We start from the raw sequence: 24,278 nt of genomic DNA, 5'->3' as shown, positions 1-24,278 counted from the left end.
TAAATTCATGTCCTAAAAGAGAGGAAGCTGAAAAGGGGAATTGCAGAACGGAAAAGGAATGGCTCCTGCCAATTAATCACAACTTCCTTAGATGTGGGAGAGAAAACCGTTTCAGTGCAAAGCCTGCTTTTAATTTCATCTTTCTCTAGGCTTGGCATAAGACTGAATTTATTATTTCGGTCACAGACCAGTTCCAGCCCACATACAATATCAAAGAAGTCATAAAACATGATAGGGACACATTTGAATTTGCAATTAGGTATAACAGGGACACTACAGATATAGCAACAGTTAAAAATATATATAAATTAAAACGTAGCTTGGCATAAGATGTATTTTTATTATTACTGGCCCTTCAACCTAAGTTCTCCCCTTCTCCCTGCTTTGTGTAGACAGGTGACTGGGAGCGGCCGCTGAGACCACGTAACACCAGTCCTGAAAGACCTACATTGGCTCCCAGTACATTTCTGAACACAATTCAAAGTGTTGGTGCTGACCTTTAAAGCCCTAAACGGCCTCAGTCCAGTATACCTGAAGGATCGTCTCCACCCCCATTGTTCTGCCCGGACACTGAGGTCCAGCTCTGAGGGCCTTCTGGCGGTTCCCTCCCTGCGAGAAGCCAAGTTACAGGGAACCAGGCAGAGGGCCTTCTCGGTAGTGGCCCCTGCCCTGTGGAACGCCCTCCCACCAGATGTCAAAGAGAACAACAACTACCAGGCTTTTAAAAGACATCTGAAGGCAGCCCTGTTTAGGGAAGCTTTGAATGTTCAAAAGATTATTGTATTTTACTATTCTGTTGGAAGCCGCCCAGAGTGGCTGGGGAAACCCAGTCAGATGGGTGGGGCATAAATAAGTTGTTGTTGTTGTTGTTATTTCTGGCCTGCAGAGGGTGAAATTTGGGTTCATCAAGTTCTAGCCCAGTTACAGATTTTGGCATTCCTGCGCAGAGCAGCGTGGCCAACCTTTGCTCTTTTTCATTTTCTTCTTGCTTTCTGCAATTTTCTTCTGCTTTCTGAATTGAGTTCTGGGTTTTGCACAATGCAATGGGATTTTCTGCCTCTTGAAAAGCGTGGCGGGGGAAACAAAAGATTTTAAAAGCCCCCAACTGCCCCTGGCCATGGAGGTTTCATTTCCCTGTACTGGCTAACAGCCACGGACACAGCCCTTCTCTGCTCCCGGAATCAAAGGCAGCCTCCCGCTGTGGAGCAACGGGTCAGTGGGTCTGGCTGTTAACCATAAGCTTGGGGCTTGAGCCCACCTAGGGACAGCTGTGAGCAGGACTCCTGCATTTCAGAGGGTTGGACTAGATGACCCTTGGAATCCCTTCCAACTCCTTAATTCTCTGGTTCCATAAACACAAGAGCAGGAGGCGGCTTTCCCTTCCCAGAAGAGAAATCTGGAAACCCCGCTCTCCCCGGCTCAAACATAATAGGGGGAAAAGACAGGGGGAAAACCCAATTTAAAATACGGGTTAAAATGCAATTTAAAATGCAGCCTCATTTTAAAAGTAGCTGATAAATCAAGACCATAAGGGGAGGGAAACATAAGGGTCAGACTGAGTCCAAACCAAAGGCTAGGCAGAACAGCTCTGTCTTGCAGGCCCTGCAGAAAGATGTCAAGTCCGGCAGGGCCTGGTCTCTTGTGACAGAGCGTTCCACCAAGTCGGGGCCAGTACTGAAAAGGCCCTGGCCCTAGTTGAGACCAATCTGACCACCTTGCGACTTGGGACCTCCAAAGTGTTGTTATTTGTGGACCTTAAGGTCCTCCGTGGGGCAGACCAGGAGAGGCCTTTGTTGTCCTTTATTGTCTTCTCCCACTCCTTTTAAAGGCATCTGAGCTAGCGCTCATTGTTTTTAAAATTATTTATGGCATTTCTATCCCAGCGTTTTTCTCCAAGGAGCTGAAGGGTCTCCTCCCCAACACACAACAACCTTGTGAGGTAGGCTAGGCACAAAGAGGCAGTGACTGGCCCCAGGTTACCCCCAGCAAGAGCTTTGTGGCTGAGCGGGGATTCGAACCCTGGTCTCTCCCAGGTCCCAGTCCCGATGCTCTAACCGCTATTGGCTGTCTTCAAACAGAGACCCTTTCTTCCTCTCCTTACCTGAGTTGATGTTTTGATTGTCAGCGTACTGGGGATTGGGACCGGCAGCAGTGGGGCTCGGATGGCAGTGGAAGTGTGCCAGGTTACAGCTGTAGAAAAAACCTTTCACCTGGTACCCTGGAAAAGGAAGCGCAACACAGGAGAGCTTTAAAATTGGTTCGTTTGTCCCTGCGAGATGTGAAACAGAAGCTTGGACAAAGCCATCTCTTTCCCCAGGTACATATTCTCCAGAGGCTTCACACTGCAACTCTTAAGAGCCCCAGACAACACATATGGCAGATCTCCTTAAGGAAGGGACGTAGCTCATGGAAAGAGTGTTTGCTTTGCATGCAGAATGTCACAGGTTCGATTCCTGACATCCCCAGGTAGGGCTGTGAAAGACTGCCTGCGTGAAGCTCTGGAGAGCAGCTGCCAAACAGTGTGGACGACAACGTGTTATTGCAGGGGGTTGGAATAGATGACTTTAGGGGTCCCTTCCAACCATACAATTCTATGAGTCTATTTATTTCAGAAAATCTGAAATAAATAAAATCTATTTATTTATTTCAGAACTTAAAAATGGAAAGCGTAATGCTGGTGGTCAACAAAAGAGGTTTAAAGACTGTCTCAAGGCAAATCTAAAAAAAAAAAAGTAGTATAAACACAGACAACTGGGAAACACTGGCCTGTGAGCGCTCCAGTTGGAGAACAGCCTTTACCAAAGGTGTCATGGGCTTTGAAGACACTTGAACTCAGGACTCAAGGGAGAAACGTGCTAAGAGGAAGGCACGCTTGGCAAATCCACACCGTGATCAACTCCTGCCTGGGAACCAATGTCCCCACTGTGGAAGGACGTGTGGATCCAGAATTGGCCTCCACAGTCACTTATGGACTCACTGTTAAAACTGTGTTTGTGGAAGACAATCTTACTCGGCTACAAGGGATCGCCAAAGAAGAAGAAGAAGATACCACTAGGTAGTAAAACAAACATTCTCTCTCTCACCTCAAAGCAGCTTACAAAAAGAAGGAAGCAGTGAAACTCCAGTTTAGAACAACTATTTAAAACATCCAAGAAGGATAACAATAGGCTAACAAACTGACGTATATTCTTTATATCTGGTGAAAGGTAAAGGTAAAGGGACCCCTGACCATTAGGTCCAGTCATGACCGACTCTGGGGTTGTGGCGCTCATCTCGCTTTATTGGCCGAGGGAGCCGGCGTACAGCTTCCGGGTCATGTGGCCAGCATGACTAAGCCGCTTCTGGCGAACCAGAGCAGCGCACGGAAACGCCGTTTACCTTCTCGCTGGAGCGGTACCTATTTATCTACTTGCACCACATGCTTTCGAACTGCTAGGTTGGCAGGAGCAGGGACCGAGCAACGGGAGTTCACTCCGTCATGGGGATTCGAACCGCCGACCTTCTGATCGGCAAGTCCTAGGCTCTGTGGTTTAACCCACAGCGCCACCCGCGTCCCTATATCTGGATAGGTTTGCCTAAACAGAAATGTTCTCATCAGACACCAAGAGCAGTTAAGTGGAAGGTGGCTGCCTGGTGTCAATAGGCAGGGAATTCCCAAAGGCAGATGCTGCTATTCTGCAAGATGGATGTCTTAAAATTGCAGGATGATTATTACGCGGCCCCCTGATGGACCAATGCTCTGACTCAGAGAAGGCAACTTCCTGTGTCCACGTGGGCCACTGGAAGGATACGGCCAACAGGGCATTGGGGATGGGCATTGGCACTTTAATAATAATAATCATCTTATTATTTATAACCGGCCCATCTGGCTGGGTGGCAGACTTTTCGTCTTGCAGAACCTTTCAGAGGCACAGCAAACAGGCTTCCTTCAGAGGCTGGCTAGGGTGTTGGATCAGGTCCCTAGCGATTTCTTCCAGGTAGCAGATGAAATAGATCCAATTGCCAAGGGGAAGCAGTGACCCAGAGCAGCAGGGCCAACTCAAAAAGGGAGCCAAAGATTTGCAAAGTTGGGAATGTAGGGAAGCTCTTCTTCCTTACCCTGGTGCTCTCCATGGCTTGGCTGCTGGGGGGCCTGGGGTGTCCCTGGGGCACTCTGTAGAGTCACCAGTGGCTCATCCTTGCTGGCCTGGCCTGACTCTGAAGGTGTTCTGACCTGGGAAGAAAGAAAACACAGCAGGTGTAATCCTGAACGAGGCACCATCACCCAGGGCTAAGGACAGGAAATAGACTTGGAGTGTGGCTGCATTTGGGCGTATAGTGCCCCCTATCTTTGTAATAAATAAATAATAAATAATTTTTTATTTATACCCTGCCCTTCCCGGTTCAGGAAACCGGGCTCAGGGCAGCTAACAACAAATTTAAAACACTTAATTGATGCTACAAAAAACCAGCATAAAATATGGTATAAAGTGTAAATAACAATAAAATCAAAAATCAATTTAGGGGGGAAATCTATCCAATAAACATTAGATGATCACCAGGACTAGCTGGCTAAATTAGTCCCACTTGGGCCAGCGAGGAGACCAGGGGAGAATTAGCTGTGGGATCCCAGAGCTGGTAATCTTCATAAAAAGGGGAGGGGGAGGGAAGGAAGGGGAATAAAAGATCAGGCTAAGTTCAAATTGAAAGCCAGGCGGAATAGCTCTGTCTTCCAGGCCTGATGTAAGGAGGTTAAATCCTGCAGGGCCCTGGTCTCATGGGACAGAGCATTCCACCAGGTCGGAGCCATCACTGAGAAGGCCCTGGCCTTGGTGGAGGATAATAATAATAATAATAATAATAATGTAAGACATAAGGAGAGCCTGCAGGATCAGGCCAATGGCCCATCTTGTCAAGCACCCTGTTCTCACAGCAGCCAACCAGATGCCCCAATGTCAAACTTGCAAGCAGGATCCAAGCACAAGAGTCCTCTCTCCCTTCTTGTGGTTTCCAGCAACTGGTTTTCAGAAACATTATTCCCTCCAACTGTGTCCCTGAAGCAAAAAGCCTAGTTTTGGGTTCCTTGTTTTTAGACAGATGCACAGATTTGTCATAGCAGGAATCGTTCTAGGAGCATGCATTTCCTCCTGGGTGCGAGAAAAGGGAAAACGCCTCTTTTAAGCGTGCTGAACCAGGAGCACCCTTTGAGTCGATTAAATGTTTCCAATTAATCACTCTAACTGATTAATAGTTCAGGCATTGCAGCCAGAAGATAGAGCGGCCCCAAGGCAGGACGCCAGATCAAACTGCTCAGAAGAAGGAAAAGAAGGGAATTTCTAAGCGTTGACAGATTTACCACTTCCTGACCTTCAAACCGTAAAGGTAGGCTCAGTGCATCTCAGCAGAAAACTTTTCCATCGCGACATCTCTCGCTTCAAAAGCTCCCATCTGAGCAATGCAAGAGGTATGTGTGCAATTTGCAGCTGCGTGGCTGTTCTGACTGCTAGAAGCGAGTTTTCTGCTTCCAGCAACACCAGGAAAGCTGGCTCAGGAACTTGGGTGTGTTTGCTGTTCCAGGTGGCACCGGGGTCTGGCACCACAAACAGAGAGCATGTGCCCACGATGCAAGTCACGTTGCAGGCAAGGTCAGTTGCAAGCAAACTTTGGAACTGCAGAAATTTGGTGGGTTGGATGCTTGAACCAGCCCATCTGATCAGAGGCTACGGGTGGCCCCAAGGCAGTCACCAGTTCTTAGGAAAGTTCGCCATAGAGGAGAGGACTATAACACTTGCAGTGATGTCATGATGTGTGGGATGTATTGCTAGAGCAGTCAAGTATTGTTATTAAATTTTATTTATACCCCGCCCTCCCCAGCCAAGACCGGGCTCAGGGCAGCTAACACCAGTATAAAAACAACTAATTAAATTACAACTTGAAAACAAGATTAAAATACAACATTAAAATGCAGCCTCGTTTCAGTAGGAACTCAAATCAAAACTTTTTTGGGGATGAAAACGTCAAATCTTCACCAAGGCCAACTATCCAGACTGGTCCTACATGGGCCAGAAAAAAGCCAGGGAAGCCTCCAAACAGGAGTTCCATCACAGGAGAAAGGAAAACGGAAAGAGGGGAAGGGGATCAAGTTGATTCCAAGCCAAAGGCCAGGCGGAACAACTCTGTCTTACAGGCCCTGTGGAAAGAAATCAGATCCTGCAGGGCCCTGGTCTCATGAGACAGAGTGTTCCACCAGGCCGGGGCCAGTGCTGAAAAGGCCCTGGCTCTGGTTGAGGCTAATCTGACTTCCTTAGGGCCCGGGACCTCTAGGGTGCTACTATTTATGGACCTTAAGGTCCTCCACGGGGCATACCGGGAGAGGCAGTCCCATAGGTACGAGGGTCCTACGTACAACATTTTCCTGTTGCCCAGAGTGGACACACAGGGGAATGTGGCTCCAGACAGGGAGGATTTCCTGTCACACCTGCTCTGGAGCCTCCTCCCCTTGTGTGTGACCAGGTAGATGAGCAGGACCCTAGCAGACCCTGTAAAAGGGCTAGCCACGCAGACATCTTCCCTTTTTAGACTTCTCTCTTGGATCTCCTCTTCTGGCTTAGCCAGCACATGGCTCATCTTTGCAGAAAGATGTTATTATGAGAGGGAAATAAAGGGGAAACTTACCAGGAACAAGCCAGACTGGATAAGCCAGACTGGATTGCTTAATTAAAGGATTCTAACAAATCATCAACTTGCTTCCAATTATGTTGCAAAGGGAACATGCTCAGCTGTTTGCACTCTAGCGTGAGTGAGGGAGGATCATAGCAAAACAATACAGTCCTACCTTGTGTTGCGTTAGGTCCATGTTGCGTCTTTTCAGCTTGCAAACGCGGCAAACCCAGAAGTGTATACTTCCGGGTTTCGCATGCACAGAAGCATTCTGTGCACTTTGCTCCTGTGCAAAAGTGATCTGCACGCTTTGCACATGTGCAAAAGCAATCTGCGCACTTCGTGCATGTGCAAAAGTGATCTGTGTGCTTCGCGCATGCACGCTTGATCGAGCTGTGCACATGCGTGGAAGAGGCACTCTAGTTGCCAACTTTTTGGTGTAGGGATCAGATGGGATTACCATGAGGAATTATAAAATATACATCAAGCCATCATGTCCACGATGAAAACATTGTGTTGACTGGGTTTGATATATTGACGATAATTTTTGAGTAAATCCCATAAGATTCTACATTCATGTCCTTTTCATGCCCTTTTGCCTCTGCTGCCCATTTCTCTCTCTTCATAAGTCACATACACAGCAGTTGCTTCGCCAGGCAGGCATCCTGGGCCATAAAGATAGTGGGCAAGTTTCTTTGATGTAGTTTTCTTATATATTTATCTTAAGATGTTAATCTTGGAGCCAGGAAACAGATCTCACATGAAGGTGATAGTGATCTCGTCTTTCTGGCCACCCTTCTTATAATGTTTATTTCTTACCTCTGGGGTTGCCAGATGCTCCCCTTTGTAGTTCTCAACTTATTTACCCCACAATATATGCATGCTAACTAGTGTTTATAGGTTAACTTGTCCCCACGTGGGTTTGTTTAAATGCTCGGAGGAAATCTGATTGGTTCTTACGAACACTCTGTAAAAAGTTCTTTTGTGAATAAAACGCCCTGGGCCGGGGGCTGCGGAGATTAGACGGACAGGCACAGAGAGTCACGATTATACGCACCCTTCCCAGAGTCATGCTGGTTCAAGTCTCTGTGTGTATTCTTATTAATCAGAGTTCAATCCTTCCTTTACTTTGCAAACGCAACATTTGGGGTGCAAACGGCACCCCGGAACGGATCATGTCCGCAACTAGAGGTACCACTGCATATCCTCTCCTACCTTCCTTAACATTCTCACATGATGGCGATGCGCTGCCTCCACAGAGCTGTTTGACAGTGGAACAGTCTTCCTCGGGAGGCGGTGAACTCTCCTTCCTTGGAGGTTTCTAAGGAGAGGTTGGGTGGCCGTCTGCCATGGATGCTTTAGCTGAGATTCCTGCATTGCAGGGGGTTGGACTAGATGGCCTTTGGGAGGCCCCTTCCAACTCTACAAGTCTAGGATTCCAGGGTTGGAGGCAGCAATGCTTCTGAGTACTGTATTTTTCACCCTATAGGACGCACCGTCCCATAAGGCGCACCTAGTTTTTTGGGGGGGAAATAAAGGGGGAAAAATTATTTCTCCCCAAGGCGCGGGGCTGGGGCGGGGGAAGCTCACGCTTCCCCCGACCCCAGCCCCCAAACAGGCAGCTCTCTGCAAGCCGTGGGAGCCCAGCGCTGGCTCCCGCTGCTTGCGGAGAGGTCCGCAAAGCCTGGACGCGCTGAGCTCAGCGTGCGCAGGCTTCAGCATGCAGGCAACTCTCCGCAAGCAGCGGGAGCCCAGCGCTGGGCTCCCGCTGCTTGCGGAGAGGTGTGCGAAGCCTGGAGAGCGTGAGGGGTCGGTGCGCACCGACCCCTCTCGCTCTCCAGGCTTCAGCGAAAGCCTGCATTCGCCCCATAGGACGCACACACATTTCCCCTTCATTTTTGGAGGGGAAAAGGTGCGTCCTATAGGGCGAAAAATACGGTACCAGTTGCTGAAAACCACAGGGAGAGGGCTCTGGTGCTTGCATCCTGCTTGTGTGCTTTCCATAGACGTCTGGTTGGCCCCGTGAGAACAGAATGCTGGCCTAGACAGGCCCTGGCCTGAACCAGCAGGCTCTTCTTATATTATTTCTGCTTCATAAACCCATTCTTCCCCTTTCTTCTTCTTCTTTTTTTAAAAAAACCCCACAGCACATTGCAGATATAATTATTATAATTCCTACTGCCAACGCCCAAACCCTGACATGAATAGTATTTTAGTATTTGCAGCCTGGGTTTTGATTGATAGCGTGCATTTTCATTTGCATTTTCATCAGGCATCCTGATCAAATTTGCAGATGACACCCAACTTGGAGGGGTGGCTAACACCCCAGAGGACAGGATCACACTTCAAAACGACCTTGACAGATTAGAAAACTGGGCAAAAACAAACAAGATGAAGTTTAACAGGGAGAAATGTAAAGTATTGCACTTGGGCAAAAAAAATGAGAGGCACAAATACAAGATGGGTGACACCTGGCTTGAGAGCAGTACATGTGAAAAGGATCTAGGAGTCTTGGTTGACCACAAACTTGACATGAGCCAACAGTGTGACGCGGCAGCTAAAAAAGCCAATGCAATTCTGGGCTGCATCAATAGGAGTATAGCATCTAGATCAAGGGAAGTAATAGTGCCACTGTATTCTGCTCTGGTCAGACCTCACCTGGAGTACTGTGTCCAGTTCTGGGCACCACAGTTCAAGAAGGACACTGACAAACTGGAACGTGTCCAGAGGAGGGCAACCAAAATGGTCAAAGGCCTGGAAATGATGCCTTATGAGGAACAGCTAAGGGAGCTGGGCATGTTTAGCCTGGAGAAGAGGAGGTTAAGGGGTGATATGATAGCCATGTTCAAATATATAAAAGGATGTCACATAGAGGAGGGAGAAAGGTTGTTTTCTGCTGCTCCAGAGAAGCGGACACGGAGCAATGGATCCAAACTACAAGAAAGAAGATTCCACCTAAACATTAGGAAGAACTTCCTGACAGTAAGAGCTGTTCGACAGTGGAATTTGCTGCCAAGGAGTGTGGTGGAGTCTCCTTCTTTGGAGGTCTTTAAGCAGAGGCTTGACAACCATATGTCAGGAGTGCTCTGATGGTGTTTCCTGCTTGGCAGGGGGTTGGACTCGATGGCCCTTGTGGTCTCTTCCAACTCTATGATTCTATGATTCTATGATTTTACAGTGGTACCTCGGGTTAAGTACTTAATTCGTTCCGGAGGTCCGTACAGTGGTGCCCCGCAAGACGAATGCCTCGCAAGACGAAAAACTTGCTAGACGAAAGGGTTTTGCGGTTTTTTAGCTGCTTCGCAAGACGAATTTCCCTATGGGCTTGCTTCGCAAGACGAAAACGTCTTGCAAGTTTGTTTCCTTTTTCTTAAAACTATTAATATCCAGGGTGCATTGCTTGAAGAGGTGCAGTTGCGACTTGACTTCAAGGAGCAACTCATAGCACACGGTGTGGTAGCCTTTTTTGAGGTTTTTGAAGACTTTGCTGATTTTTGAAGCTTTTCCAAAACTTCTTTTGCAGCCATTTGGTAAGTTAAACTTTTAAAACTTTTTGGGGGGGTTTTGGATTTTGGATTGGGGTGTTTGGAATTCAAGGACTTGGTGTTGGGGAGGGGTTTGCAAGAATCTGGAGGCTTGTGTGGTTTTTTTCTGCATTTTTATGATTTTTTGTGACCATTGGACCGCTCTGCTGTTTTTTTTAAAAAAAATTTCTGGGTTTGAATTTCTGTGTGGTGGGTGGCTGGGGGAACTGTTGGGGAGGGGTTTGCAAGAATCTGGGAGCTTGTGTGGGTTTTTAAAAAAAAAATTATGATTTTCTGTGACCATTGGGCCATGTTGTTGTTTTTTTTTTAAAAAAATTCTGGGTTTGAATTTGTGTGTGGTGGCTGGCTGGGGGAACAGCTGGGGAGGGGTTTGCAAGAATCTGGGAGCTTGTGTGGTTTTTTCTGCATTTTTATGATTTTCTGTGACCATTGGGCCATGTTGTTGTTTTTTTTAAAAAAATTCTGGGTTTGAATTTCTGTGCGGTGGGTGGCTGGGGGAACAGTTGGGGAGGGGTTTGCAACAGTTGGGGAGGGGTTTGCAACAGTTGGGGAGGGGTTTGCAATTTCTGTGTGGTGGGTGGGTGGCTGGGGAAACAGTTGAGGTTTTTGAAGACTTTGTTGATTTTTAAATGTTTTTCTGTCATGTTTAGAAACTTAATTTATTGTTCCTTCAATTTCTGAAATGCTCTTTACAGTATGTGTGACTTTAAAGAGCACTTAATAAACTCTTGTTGTACCAAATTTGGCTTTGTTTGGACTTTTTTTGACCATAGGAACGCATTAATTGAATTTCAATGCATTCCTATGGGATTTCGTGCTTCGCAAGACGAAAAATTCGCTAGACGAAAAAACTCGCGGAACGAATTAATTTCGTCTTGCGAGGCACCACTGTACTTAGCCTGAAACTGTTCTTAACCTGAAGCGCCACTTTAGCTACTGGGGCCTCCTGCTGCTGCCGCACCGCCGGAGCACAATTTCTGTTCTCATCCTGAAGCAAAGTTCTTAACCTGAAGCACTATTTCTGGGTTAGCGGAGTCTGTAACCTGAAGCGTATGTAACCTGAAGCATATGTAATCCAAGGTACCACTGTATTCATATTTCACATTCTGATTCTATAGTTTTCACTTTGCAAACAGCTTAGAGGTGTTGTTTCTATACATTAACACATCTATATATTGGTTATAGGAATGAAGGAAATCACTGGGATGGATTTCCAAGATGACAGGTAAGGAGACACAGAATACTTTAGATGCGCTGCGTTGCCTCCCAAGAGGCTTTCCCAACCTGGTGCCTTCCAGCTGTTTTGGACCACAACTCTCATCAGCCCCGGCCAAAACAGCTGGGCGGCGTCAGTTTCAGGGAAGCCTAGCCTGCAATGTTAAAAGTAACCGAAAACAAACCTGAAAATTAGAAAGAAAAAGGGAAACATTTGCAAAACACAGCAACCCATTTCTGCTGCAAAACTTGATCCGTCTGGGTTGGCAACAACAGCGGCATGCAGCTTGAAAGCTAAGGCGGTTGGATTCCTCAGTGACATCAAATTAGCTGGGTTTATTTATGTTTATATGCATGACAGTGTCCAAGCCCCAGGACTGTGCCAGCAACACCCTTACCTTGTTTGGTTTTCCATTTTCACTGGTCTCTTGGTGTGCTGACGTTGGGGGCTGCCTTGGCTGCAAAAGGGGCTCTTTGCTATTTTCCTTATCTGAAAGGCAGAGAGAGAAAATCTGTTTAATCCCAGATAACATTTATTTGAGTCCCAGCTGCCCCTTATGCACTAGTCATGTTAGCATTGCCACCTATATTTGCTCTTTGATCAGTTGCTAATTCTGACCAGTTGCTTTAATTCAGTTTCACTTTCCTTTCCCCCCATTAATAGCTGTGCTGCTCAGATAACCCTGCTGTGCTCAGGCAAAAAACGTTGACGTAGCTCTAAAAGAGATCTCAGTGCCTGGTCTACCGGATATTTCTGGAATTATTACAGCACAGATTGTGGAAATTGTGCCATACCTGCGCAAATCGCCAAGAGGCCTCTATTCCTCTCTGCTGTGTCACTACTTAAGATTGTAAGGTCCTCAGGGCAGGGACCTAGTCTCTCTCTCCTTTTTTTGTGCCACCTACACAGATGTCACTGATCTATCTGTATGAATATAGACAGATCCAGCAAAGACTGACCAATGGGGACCCAATACCAATATTCAGCTGAGGCTACAGAGGGACAGAACCTTTCTTAAGGAAACTCTCTTGGAAATCCCAGTTGCAGGAAACTCCAGGAGGGGATATATAATAATAATAATAATAATAATAATAATAATAATAATATTATTAATAATTATTATTATTTATACCCCGCCCACCTGGCTGGGCTTCCCCAGCCACTCTGGGCAGCTTCCAACAAAATATTAAAATATAATAGTCGTCAAACATTAAAAGCTTCCCTAAACAGGGCTGCCTTCAGATGTCTTCTAAAAGTCTGGTAGTTGTTGTTCTCTTTGACATCTGGTGGGAGGGAGTTCCACAGGGCGGGTGCCACCACCGAGAAGGCCCTCTGCCTGGTTCCCTGTAATTTGGCTTCTCGCAGTGAGGAAACCGCCAGAAGGCCCTCGACGCTGGACCTCAGTGTCTGGGCAGAACGATGGAGGTGGAGACGCTCCTTCAGATATACTGAATCGAGGCCATTTAGGGAGAGGGCTCTTGAGCACGGATCCTGCTTGTAGGTTTCCCACTGGGAGAACAGGATGCTGGATGGGCCTGATCCAGCAGAGCACTGCTTAGGTTCTTAGGGTCTGTCTCCAGGGCAATTTCCCCCCAATGGCTGATCGCCAAGGCACACTTTCTTTCTTGAATTACAACTGGAGGCGCAAAGCATTCACTTTTGCAGTGTAAATAGAGTAACCATCTCCCCTTTGAGGAGTGTGCTCTGTCCCATTTCTTCATGAGCCGCTGTAGCCCCAGGTCCAAAAACGTTGTTGACCCCTGATCTAGCCTAACAGTGTTATCTTGGCTGGCAGCAGAAGCAGCTCTCTGGAGAGCAAAGTCCACGCCAGCACCTGCTACCTTTTAAAATGCGTTTGCAAAGGACGGAGCCCGGAAGGTTTTGCTAGCGAATTAACCGGGGCCTCTATTATTGAGCTATGTGAAGAGGCACTGGCACAGCAGGTTTAGGAGGGCAAGGGTCTCCGCTCCCTACTTTGCCCTCCAGATGGTTTGGCAGGAGCGGAGGAGTGTGGCAGTCCAAGGGGGAATTGCCTCACAAGCCTGAATCCTCTGCACATCGCTTCTCCACAAAAGTCCTGGCTCAGATGCACCAGGAGAATATCAGGAGAGGTTTAGCATGTGGTCATGTTGCCTTGAACAGAAAATCGCCTTTTGACCAGGTGGAGGAATCTTGCAGAGATCAGCCTCTGGGCAGCTGGGGGGTGAGATAGCCTGGGTGCCCCATGGGCACAGCCAGGATTTATGTTAGTGGGGGCCGGACACCCAACTTTCACCATCCTGTCCGGCTCTGGTCCAGCAGATTCAGAGTGAAATGTCTCAACAACAGCTGCTTTGAATTACTTCCTTTTGACTCCAAGAGCTCAGAAAGACTTGTCAAAACCTTTCTACAATTTCTACTTGCAGTTAAGTAATTGTATTTCTTTACCTGATTTCGGGGGCAGTTGTCCCCCTTGCCTACGCCTATGGGTGCCCCCAAATTTGTCTGGGGAGAACAGAGGGGACCAAAGTTAGGTTGCTTCTTTGGGCTTTAAGGAATGGGACCCAAGAACCAAATTTAGATGCTGGGAGAAAGGAATGGGAAATTCAAAGCCACCTGCACGGAAAACAATGGCAAGGTTTAGGGACAGGAATGAGTGGCCCCATCCAGACCTTGTGGGAGCTGCTGACTGAGCCCTCTCCTTGCCCCACAAGTTGAGATTCCTGCATTGCAGGGGGTTGGATGAAGGAGTGTCTCCACCCCCATCATTCTGCCCGGACGCTGAGGTCCAGCGCCAAGGGCCTTCTGGCGGTTCCCTCACTGCGAGAAGCAAAGCCACAGGGAACCAGGCAGAGGGCCTTCTCGGTGGTGGCCCCCGCCCTGTGGAACGTCCTCCCATCAGATGTCAAAGAGATAAACAACTACCTGACATTCAGAAGACATCTGAAGGCAGCCCTGTTCAAGGAAGTTTTTAATGTGTGACATTTTAATGTATTTTTAATGTTTGTTGGAAGCCACCCAGAGTGGCTGGGGAAGCCCAGCCAGATGGGTGGGGTACAAATAATAAATTATTATTATAGGATGAAATGACCCTTCCATCTCTATGATTTTATGATTCTATCAGCTGATGAAAGCAGGAGAAACTATGGCAGATGAAGGTGATCGACTACATGGAACTGGCGGAAATGACTGGCAGAATCCAAGACCAGGGAGAAGAGTCAGTGAAAGAAGACTGGAAGAAATTTAAAGACTATTTACAGAAATATTGTAAAATTAAGGAATCTTAGAAGGATGTTGGATAGAAATTAAGAGCTTTTTAGCTGTAATGCTTTAAGAGATATGAAAAAAGGCTTACAATTGGGCAAAAGTTTAATGGTAAGGATTTGCTGAACTAACAAACTGAACTGGAATACAAGAAAGGGAGGTATGAGGAGGTCCGGGGAAATAAGTCTAGAGAAGATAGGTTTGGAAAATTAATGTCTTTTTAACTGTTTTATTTTGTATGTTTCTTTTTTATCCTTTACTTTTTTGTTATATTTAAAAAAAAATTACTCTTTTTTCTGTATTTTGTATTTCTTCTATTTTTTGTAACTTTAATAAATATCATTTAAAAAAAAAAAAAGAAAGCAGGAGAAACTAAAAGGAAGGGACTGTGGCTCCAGAGCAGAGCACGTGTGTCGCATGCAGAAGGTCGCAGGTTCACTCTTCGCCGGCATCACCAGGTAAGGCTGAGAGAGTCCCCTGCCTGAGCCACTGGAGATCCACTGTGGACCAGGGCAGTCTACCTTTTCATACCAAGCGGGCCGCTTTGACATGGAATCCACAGGCCATACTGCCTTGTTGCACGGGACAGGGGGTGGGGGGGAGGACAAAAAAGCGACACACACCCCCTGCAGCCCTCATGCTGCCTTCCCAAAGCCTGCTGATGAGCGAGGCGCTGGGCTTTGGGAAAGCAGCACAAGAACTGTGAGGTCAAATGTTGCCCAGCAGGGCTGTGCGCTGGACCACCCTGATGTAGACAACACTGAGCTTTCTGCACCAGTGGTTTGATTCCCTGCAAAGCTGCTTTGTATACGAACCCGGAGTGCTTGTGAAGAGAGAGAGAGATCAGGAGAGGCTTAAAATCAGGGGCGGCCAGTGGAAGTGACTTCCCTTCGTGAAATGCAATGGAACCACTGAGAACACTTCCCTAGCCCTCTGCATAGCTGTCAACTTTTCCCTTTTCTTGCGAGGAATCCTATTTGGAATAAGGGAATTTCCCTTTAAAAAGGGAAACGTTGACAGCTATGGCCCTCTGGCTGGTAGGATTTGGTCCAGGGCTGGTGACAAGGGTTAAGGGGATTGAGGAGGGGGTCTGTTTTTCACAGCAAGAGAGGACCACCTCTCCACCAACTCCTGGGGCTTCAGGCCGCCAGACACACCTGTTTCTTGGGACGCATCGGAGAGGATCTGGTACACCTTGTAGGGCTCCGAGATGTCCAGATGGCTCCTCTGGGGGACCTCCTTGAAGTCGGCGCTTTTGTTCAAGGCGCAGCGCAGGCGGGTCTTCCAGACGGAGGGGTCGGCTTTGTCCAGCCCTTCGTGGTACTTGCCTTTGTAGACGGCCCAGGCCTGCAACGAGGAAGAGCGGGGAGACGGGTCACCACGAAACTAAGGAGGGCGCGGGATTCCCAAGGGCGTTCAAGGGCGCGCCCCTGGAGCCGCGTCCCAAGAAACTCCCCAGCATCGCAGGGCGCAGAGCCCGCTTGCCAGGAGCGCGTCGGGGAGGTTGGAACGGGGCGCGATGCGCAAAGAACTCGGGGTGACGGCGAGGGCGCACCCGCGGGAGAGGCAGGAGCCGGCCAGGGTCCCGCAAGAATTTGGGAATGGGGTAAAGTGATGCTTGGGAAGGCGCACCCGCGGGAGAGGCAGGAGCCGGCCAGGGTCCCGCAAGAATTTGGGAATGGGGTAAAGTGATGCTTGGGAAGGCGCCCATACCTTGAAGAGCGCCGCGTCTTCCTGCTGTCGGTAGTCCTGCTTGGCCGCGTGTTTCCAGGGGATGCGGAACAGCGTCTTCTCGCCGTTCTCCCAGCGCAGCCCCGGGTAGCGGCCGCTGTCCACCTGCGCGACGAGCCACTCCTTCAGGCGCATCGGGGGCGCCCTCGGCTCCGCCATGTGCTGCTGCGCCCGGGCTCCGGGGACCCGCGCTCTCCCCACCATGCGCGCCTCCTGCGACGCCGCTCGTGCGCTCCAGCCGGCAAGAGCCGCCGCCGCACCGTCGGGGCTGCTCACCCCGATCCCCCCCCTCGCCCCTGCTCCCTGCTCCCCGATTCCTTTCTCCCAGGGCCGGTGGAGAGAGAGCCCCGTGCAGGAATCGCGGACGGATCTGCGCGGGCGACTGCTGCGCCACGCCGAGCTGCGCGGGCGACGGGAAAGCGAAACTGTGCCGCGTCGGTTTCACTTTCGCTCCGGCCCGGCTGCCAAAAGGGAGCGATCCCTCCCTCGGGGAGGCGGAGAAGGATGGCAAAGCGGGGTGGGGGTTGGGGTGTCGTCGACCTAGAATTTGGGTGCGCCGAAAGCGGTGGCCTTCCCCATATTCCTTTTTTGTGCAGATCACCCAGGGGAAAACCATTTCCAGGCTCCCATAAATAGGTTCGGATTCGTGGCAAGCCACGCGGGGCGCTTCCAGAGGCCCCTATTGCACGAGTATCCGGCCTCATCCGGAAGGTTAGATGGTGCTGCGTCGTCGAGCAAACGTGGACCCTGCGCATTCTCCGTTCGCTGTCCTTACAGCAAGCCTGATAAGGCTTCCGAATCAGTGCCGGTTTTACGTATAAGCTAAACAAGCTATAGCTTAGGGCCACACTCTCTTGGGGGCCCCAGAAAAATTTAAAGGGGGAAAAAACCGTAACGTACATTACCATAATATAAGATAACAAACAAATAAAATAAAACCTACATACAGCAACAATGTTTTGTGTTGTGTAGGCTCCTATTTGTTATGTGCAAATGGCTTTAGATACATTTTAGGTCCATAAATTAGGGACGTGGGTGGCGCTGTGGGTTAAACCACAGAGCCTAGGACTTGCCAATCAGAAGGTCGGCGGTTTGAATCTCCACGACGGGATGAGCTCCCATTGCTCAGTCCCTGCTCCTGCCAACCTAGCAGTTCGAAAGCACGTCAAAGTGCAAGTAGATAAATAGGTCCCGCTCCGGCGGGAAGGTAAACGGCGTTTCCGTGCGCTGCTCTGGTTCGCCAGAAGCGGCTTAGTCATACTGGCCACATGACCTGGAAGCTGTACGCCGGCTCCCTCGGCCAGTAAAGCGAGATGAGCGCCGCAACCCCAGAGTCGGCCACGACTGGACCTAATGGTCAGGGGTCCCTTTACCTTTACTTTTTAGGTCCATAAATTACCATAGTGTGTATATTCAACACAAAAAAAACAGCAACAATTTGTTGCTGACAAAGGACAGCTGGGCATATAAAGGGCCTCATTACCTTCAGTAGTTTAGGGCCTCATCAAACCTCAATCCGGCCCTGCTTCCGAATCAACAGGAAACATGCAAACTTAATTTGCGATTGCACCCCACCCGAGAAAATAGCGGCTGTCTGGAAGCTCTGTTGGACTTAAAGCGAATCAACCCTTTTTTTATTTCAGTTTGTGCGTATTAAAGCAATGCAAGTCAGACAATTCTCCCACCCCAAGTAAAACAGGCGGAGTGCACTGCAACCATCTCCTTCAGCAAAAGCACCTGGACTTTCCTTTGCTGATGAACATAAGAAGAGAGCTGGCTGGATGAGGCCCATCCAGTCCAGCATCCTGTTCTCACAGGGGCAACCAGATGTCCCACGGGAAAACCTGTAGGCAGGATCTGAGCAGAAGAGCAACTCTCCCCTTTTGTGGTTTCAAGCAACTGACGCAAACACCTTCTGAAGTCCCACCACCCAAACTTCCTTTGCATGGGATTAGGCTTTCCTTGGCCAACTTCTTTTGCATGGGATTAGGCTTTCCTTGGCCAAAAATCAGCTCAGCAATTGTCACCTCTGGGCACTTCCTGGAGTCCCTTATCCAAGCGCAAAATAGTGTTGGAATGGAGGAAACTGGCAAAGGAGATGATTCTATATGATTTTTAAAGCTAGGTAACTTCCCTGAGCTGTCAAGTTGAAAGGATACATTCAGGCATAATATTTGTAAAATTTAACAACTTTAAAGATGTGTGTGTCCCCCCCGTAATTTCCGTAACAATTACTATACCGCCTTTTGGCCAAAAAAGACACACCAAGGCAGCCCACAAACAATAAAAATGCAAATGCAATAAAAAAATGAAATGAAATATTAACGTTTCAAAAATATGAAAATACATTGTTTTTATACAAATGTTTTTAGCAGGTGCTGAAAAGAATATGGTGAAGGCTCCTGCCTGATATCAATCGGCAGGGAGTTCCAGGGTGTATGTGCTGTTACTGTACGCTAGTTGTCACTCTGCGTTTTTCAATGTGTGTTTTATTATGTTGTATTGCAAATCACATTTTGAGACTTTTAAGTATAAAATGCCTAATAAATCAGAATGGAATTGAAAGCGTTCTAAAGCTACCTGTTCCACCCGGTGGCAGCTCAAAGCAGGTAGCGTGTGGTGTTGGGATGTTGGCGTGGGGTGTCTTTGTGCCAGGAAAGTCTCTCCCCCCCCCCGCCTTTTCCAGGGAAGCGAGGTGAGCCTTCCAAGCTCCAAATGCAGAATGTTGCAAGCGGCACACGAGTTGAACAGCGGCAACAGGCAACCCTTCGGCATGAACAGGCTTGCTCACTTGGTGAGCTGAGAATTGGCTCCCTTGCTGTCTCCAGCAGCTGCCTAACAGGAAGAAACCAAATGGGGAAGTCTTCCCTAGCACAGATGCACAGGAAAGCTGCACCTGGTGAACATCCACTGTGAAAGGCACAGTGCCCACAAAAAGACATCAGCCCTGTGGCCATGCAGGGGTGTGTCCAGAACTTAGTAGGAAAGTGCACGCAGAGCAATCGCCTTGGCAGCTTCCAGGGAAGGATCTCTCTGCATGGAGAGCTACTGCCAGTCAGTGCAGACAATACTGGGCTAAATGGACCAGGTCTGACTTGGTGGGAGGCAGCTTTCCATGTTGCATTTGGGTAGCAGGTTCTTAGGATAAGGCTGTCAGTGGCAACTTTTCATTCATATTTGAAACAAAATTTTAAAAATTCCTTCCAGTAGCACCTTAGAGACCAACTAAGTTTGTTCTTGTTATGAGCTTTCGTGTGCATGCACAATTCTTCAGATACCACAAAAGCTCATACCAAAAACAAACTTAGTTGGTCTCTAAGGCACTAGGAAGTGAGAGCTGGACCATAAAGAAGACTGATCGCCAAAGAATGGATGCTTTTGAATTCTGGTGCTGGAGGAGACTCTTGAGAGTCCCATGGACTGCAAGAAGATCAAACCTATCCATTCTGAAGGAAATCAGCCCTGAGTGCTCACTGGAAGGACAGATTGTGAAGCTGAGGCTCCAAGACTTTGGCCACCTCAGGAGAAGAGAAGACTCCCTGGAAAAGACCCTGATGCTGGCAAAGATGGAGGGCACAAGGAGAAGGGGACGACAGAGGACAAGATGGTTGGACAGTGTTCTCGAAGCAACCAAGATGAGTTTGACCAAACTGCGGGAGGCAGTGGAAGACAGGAGTGCCTGGCGTGCTCTGGTCCAGGGGGTCACGAAGAGTTGGACATGACTAAACAGCAGCAAAGGTGCTACTGGAAGAATTTTTTTTTATTTTGTTTCGACCATGGCAGACCAGCACGGCTACCTACCTGTAACTCATTCATATTTATTACATATATATGCCACCTTTCTTCTCAAGGTAGTGCCCATGTTTCTCTTCCTCCCCATTTCATCCTCCCAAGAACCCTGTGAGGTAGGTTGGGCTAAGAGATGGTGACGGGGTGCCAACTTGAACGAAATACTTGGAATATAACAAGCCTCGCCCCACATAATCGATCACAGGGCACGGCACACACACACACACACACACATCATTTGAATGGCAATGCCCATCTACTTTGGGGAGCCCCAACCTCCTCAAATATTTTATTGTGGGGCGAAGGGGTCTCGCCCCCTAGGACTTGGCTCCTGTGGATAGTGGCTGGCCCAAGGTGAGCTTCATGGCTATGTGGGGATTCGAACCCTGATCTCCCAGGTCCTAATCCAACAGGCAAACCATGTACTAGCTGTGCCACAGCTCCATTGCTGGAGGCAGTGTGCTTGGGAATCACAAGATCCTGCTTGTGGGCTTTTGCAGGCATGTGGTTGGCCTCTGTGAGAGCAGGATGCTGCAGTAGATGGGCTCCCTTTGGCCTGATCCAGCAGCTGTGCTCATCCTAGGCTCTTGTGCTCCTGTCTGGGTCCTGTAAGATGTAATTGGGATGCAGTATTTTCGAATTCCCGCAACAGGGTGAGCTCCCGTTGCTCGGTCCCTGCTCCTGCCCACCTAGCAGTTCGAAAGCACGTCAAAGTGCAAGTAGATAAATATGTACCGCTCCAGCAGGAAGGTAAATGGCATTTCCATGCGCTGCTCTGGTTCGCCAGAAGCGGCTTAGTCCTGCTGGCCACATGACCCGGAAGCTGTACGCCGGCTCCCTCGGCCAATAAAGCGAGATGAGCGCCGCAACCCCAGAGTCGGTCGCGACTGGACCTAATGGTCAGGGGTCCCTTTACCTTTACCTTTTATTGTGCAGATACTTTGCCATTGGGAATCACCCTTAAAAGCACTGACTGCTCTCCTAAACCTCCTTGGGTTCATTTGCGTGGGTGTCAGAAGTAGAAGCTCAAGAAAAAAGCACACCAAGAATTCAGGTCAGTATAAGTTTCAGTGGTGGGAGTGGCCCCTACTCGCAAATCAATAGTCAATTTTAGCAAAAACTAATCCATTCAAAAGTATTCTGACAAGGATTGCAAACGCAAATAGAGATTACAAACTCAAACTCATAAGGATATGTATAACAATAATTCGTTATTGGCCTGAGTTCTTGGTGTGCTTTTTTCTTGGTATATTTAATAACAAGAACTCCAACTTATTTAATGTTAGAGGTAGAAGCTCAGCTGCTGCAAGATCAGGACAGGTGAGGGAAGAACCAATTTGCGGAGCCTCGCAAAAGGATGACCTCATCTAACGGCTCTCAGGCTGATGAGGCGATTAATGTGCATTTCAGGCTCCGCGCGGCAATTAGCCGGAATGAATAATTGAACACTTTTTGCATGATGACTTTGGAATACAAATGTCTCCGACTCTCCCGCCCGGATCGTGGGGAGGCAAGAGGCCCCTCTACGCTGGGGGCGGGGGATACATTGCATGGCTGTTGATCTGGGCCTTGTCGTAGTGGCCTGGTGGTCAGAATCCTGCCTTAGGCTATGGGACGGCCTGTGTATTGATCAGCCACCCTGACTGGCTTGCACAAATCTGACGTGGAGGCTAGATCCTGCCCGGTCTGTGTGGGGCTTTCTTTGAGCCCTGGCACTTTGCAAGGAGGTTGCATGACTCTGCAGTCATCCCAATTTGCTTGCACGTTGACACATCTTCCTGGCAATCGTTCGTTCATCCCACATTTTGGGGGCGTGTGTGTGTTCAAATATTATATTTCAGTGTTTCAAAATAAGGAACGCTCTGTGACTTTCAGTGCAATCAAAGTACTTTGTCAGTTATCCATCTGCCAGAGGGTGAAAACCACGCTGTGCATTAGATAAGTCTGTACTTTTGACTGATATGCCTTTTGAAAAAAATTAAAAGGAACAGATTTGTACGTTCATAGAACTGTCATCTAGTTCAACCCCCTGCAATGCAGGAATCACAGCTAAAGCGTCGTCATTACAGAACCACAATTTGTGCTTACATCTTTAAAATAAGACAAGCCAATAGTGTTGCCAGTACCCAGACCCTGTTTGAACCAAAAGACGTGGGTGGCACTGTGGTCTAAACCACTGAGCCTCCTGGGCTTGCCGATCAGAAGGTCGGCGGTTTGAATCCCTGTGATGGAGTGAGCTCCTGTTGCTCTGTCCCAGCTCCTGCCAACCTAGCAGTTCGAAAGCACAACAGCACAAGTAGATAAATAGGTACCACTGTAACGGGAATGGAAATGACATTTCCATGCGCTCTGGCTTCCGTCACAGTGTCCCGTTGCACCAGAAGTGGTTGAATCCTGCTGGCCACATGACCCAGAAAGCTGTCTGTGGACAAATGCCGGCTCCCTTGGTCTGAAAGTGAAATGAGCGCCGCAACCCCATAGTCGCCTTTGACTGGACTTAATGATCCAGGGGTCCTTTACCTTTACCTTTTTTACCTGTTTGAACAGGCCAATTGCCCACCTAGCCCCAAATCCTGTTCTCACAGTGGCCAGCCCAGTGCCCCCAGGAATCCTGCAAGTAGAATCCAGACACAACAACACTCTTCCCTCTAGTGATTCCCACAGGTTGGTACTCTGATACATGTGGCCTCTGATAAAGGTAAAGGGACTCCTGACCATTAGGTCCAGTCGTGGCCGACTCTGGGGTTGTGGCGCTCATCTCGCTTTACTGGCCGAGGGAGCCGGCGTACAGCTTCCAGGTCATGTGGCCAGTATGACTAAGCCGCTTCTGGCGAACCAGAGCAGCACATGGAAACGCCGTTTACCTTCCCGCCGGAGCAGTACCTATTTATCTACTTGCACTTTGACGTGCTTTTGAACTGCTAGGTTGGCAGGAGCAGGGACCGGGCAATGGGAGCTCACCCCATCGCGGGGATTCGAACCGCCGACCTTCTGATCGGCAAGTCCTAGGCTCTGGGGTTTAACCCACAGCGCCATCCGCATCCCTCTGTGGTCTCGGATACTGGACCTTTTTTTTATATCCCTTACCTTCATTTATTGCTAAACAGCAGGGGGCGCACATGCACTCACAGAGCTGTGATTCCTGCCTTGCCGGGGGTTGGACTAGATGACTCTGTGGGTCCCTTCCAACTCTACAATTATCTGATTCTATGCTCTTCTTCAACAGAGAGAGCATTTCATGGAGCAGTATAGAAAAATTTGCAAACAAACAAATAACTGACGCATTTTTGTATTTTACACCATGGCATTGTGCTCTTTCTTAAGATGCCTTGACCGCAGTTTGTAGATAGGTGGTGTACAAGTCATGGCGAATAAATTCATACGGAGGGCTGGTTCTCATCAAAGTTGTGGGCCCCTGAGCAAAGCACAATTTTATTTTGATTACACACAAGTATTTAATTTTGCAGCATCTCCTTACCTCCTTTTTTTTTTTTTTAAGGGAGACAGTGGGGCTTCAATCTGGATCAGGGACCCATCCCAGTTTCCCACTAAATACCTCATCTTGCTTTATTGGCCGAGGGAGCCGGCGTACAGCTTCCGGGTCATGTGGCCAGCATGACTAAGCCGCTTCTGGCGAACCAGAGCAGCGCACGGAAACGCCACTTGCCTTCCCGCCGGAGCGGTACCTATTGATCTACTTGCACTTTGACCTGCTTTCAAACTGCTAGGTTGGCAGAAGCAGGGACCAAGCAACAGGAGCTCACCCCGTCGCGGGGATTCGAACCTCCGACCTTCTGATCGGCAAGTCCTAGGCTCTGTGGTTTAACCCACAGCGTCACCCGCAAAGGTAGCAGGATAATAATGAGCCTGAAATCAGAGCTCAGAGAGTGATCGCTGAAACTCCCATGCAGATCTCCTTAGGGGAGCATTTGCCAATGAGGACAGAATTTCCCACTAGGGGGTGCCCATGTCATTCTAGGCTTTTTGCATAGTGCTAAGGAAAAAACCACAGAACCCTAGAGTTGGGACCCGAGGGTCATCTAGTCCAACCCCCTGCATTGCAGGAATCTTTTGCCCAACATAGATCTTGAACCCACAACAACCCTGACCTGAGA

The 24,278-nt window shown here is 48.6% G+C and overlaps 2 protein-coding genes across 2 annotated transcripts in view; both read right to left on the bottom strand.

The window, feature by feature from the left end:
• Positions 1-17,048, bottom strand: part of LOC308480079 (interferon regulatory factor 4-like) — a 28,225-nt gene extending 11,177 nt beyond the window's left edge. Inside the window, exons 1-5 of the mRNA XM_081011385.1 lie at positions 16,357-17,048; positions 15,801-15,990; positions 11,798-11,889; positions 4,099-4,213; positions 2,102-2,218 (exon numbers count right to left, since the gene is read on the bottom strand). Of these exons, the coding sequence (XP_080867511.1) occupies positions 2,102-2,218; positions 4,099-4,213; positions 11,798-11,889; positions 15,801-15,990; positions 16,357-16,578 (736 nt within the window). The 5' untranslated portion in view covers positions 16,579-17,048. The remainder of the gene's footprint in view (positions 1-2,101; positions 2,219-4,098; positions 4,214-11,797; positions 11,890-15,800; positions 15,991-16,356) is intronic.
• The window catches only part of FOXS1 (forkhead box S1), a 62,863-nt gene that overhangs the window by 15,646 nt on the left and 22,939 nt on the right, over positions 1-24,278 (bottom strand). The gene's annotated exons all lie outside the window — the stretch shown is intronic.

The sequence above is a fragment of the Podarcis pityusensis genome (genome assembly GCF_964106645.2).
Source record: "Podarcis pityusensis genome assembly, chromosome: 6".
Taxonomy (NCBI): Eukaryota; Metazoa; Chordata; class Lepidosauria; order Squamata; family Lacertidae; genus Podarcis; species Podarcis pityusensis.
Note: the sequence above shows the minus strand (reverse complement) of the source record. Positions and strands in the feature narration are given on the sequence as shown.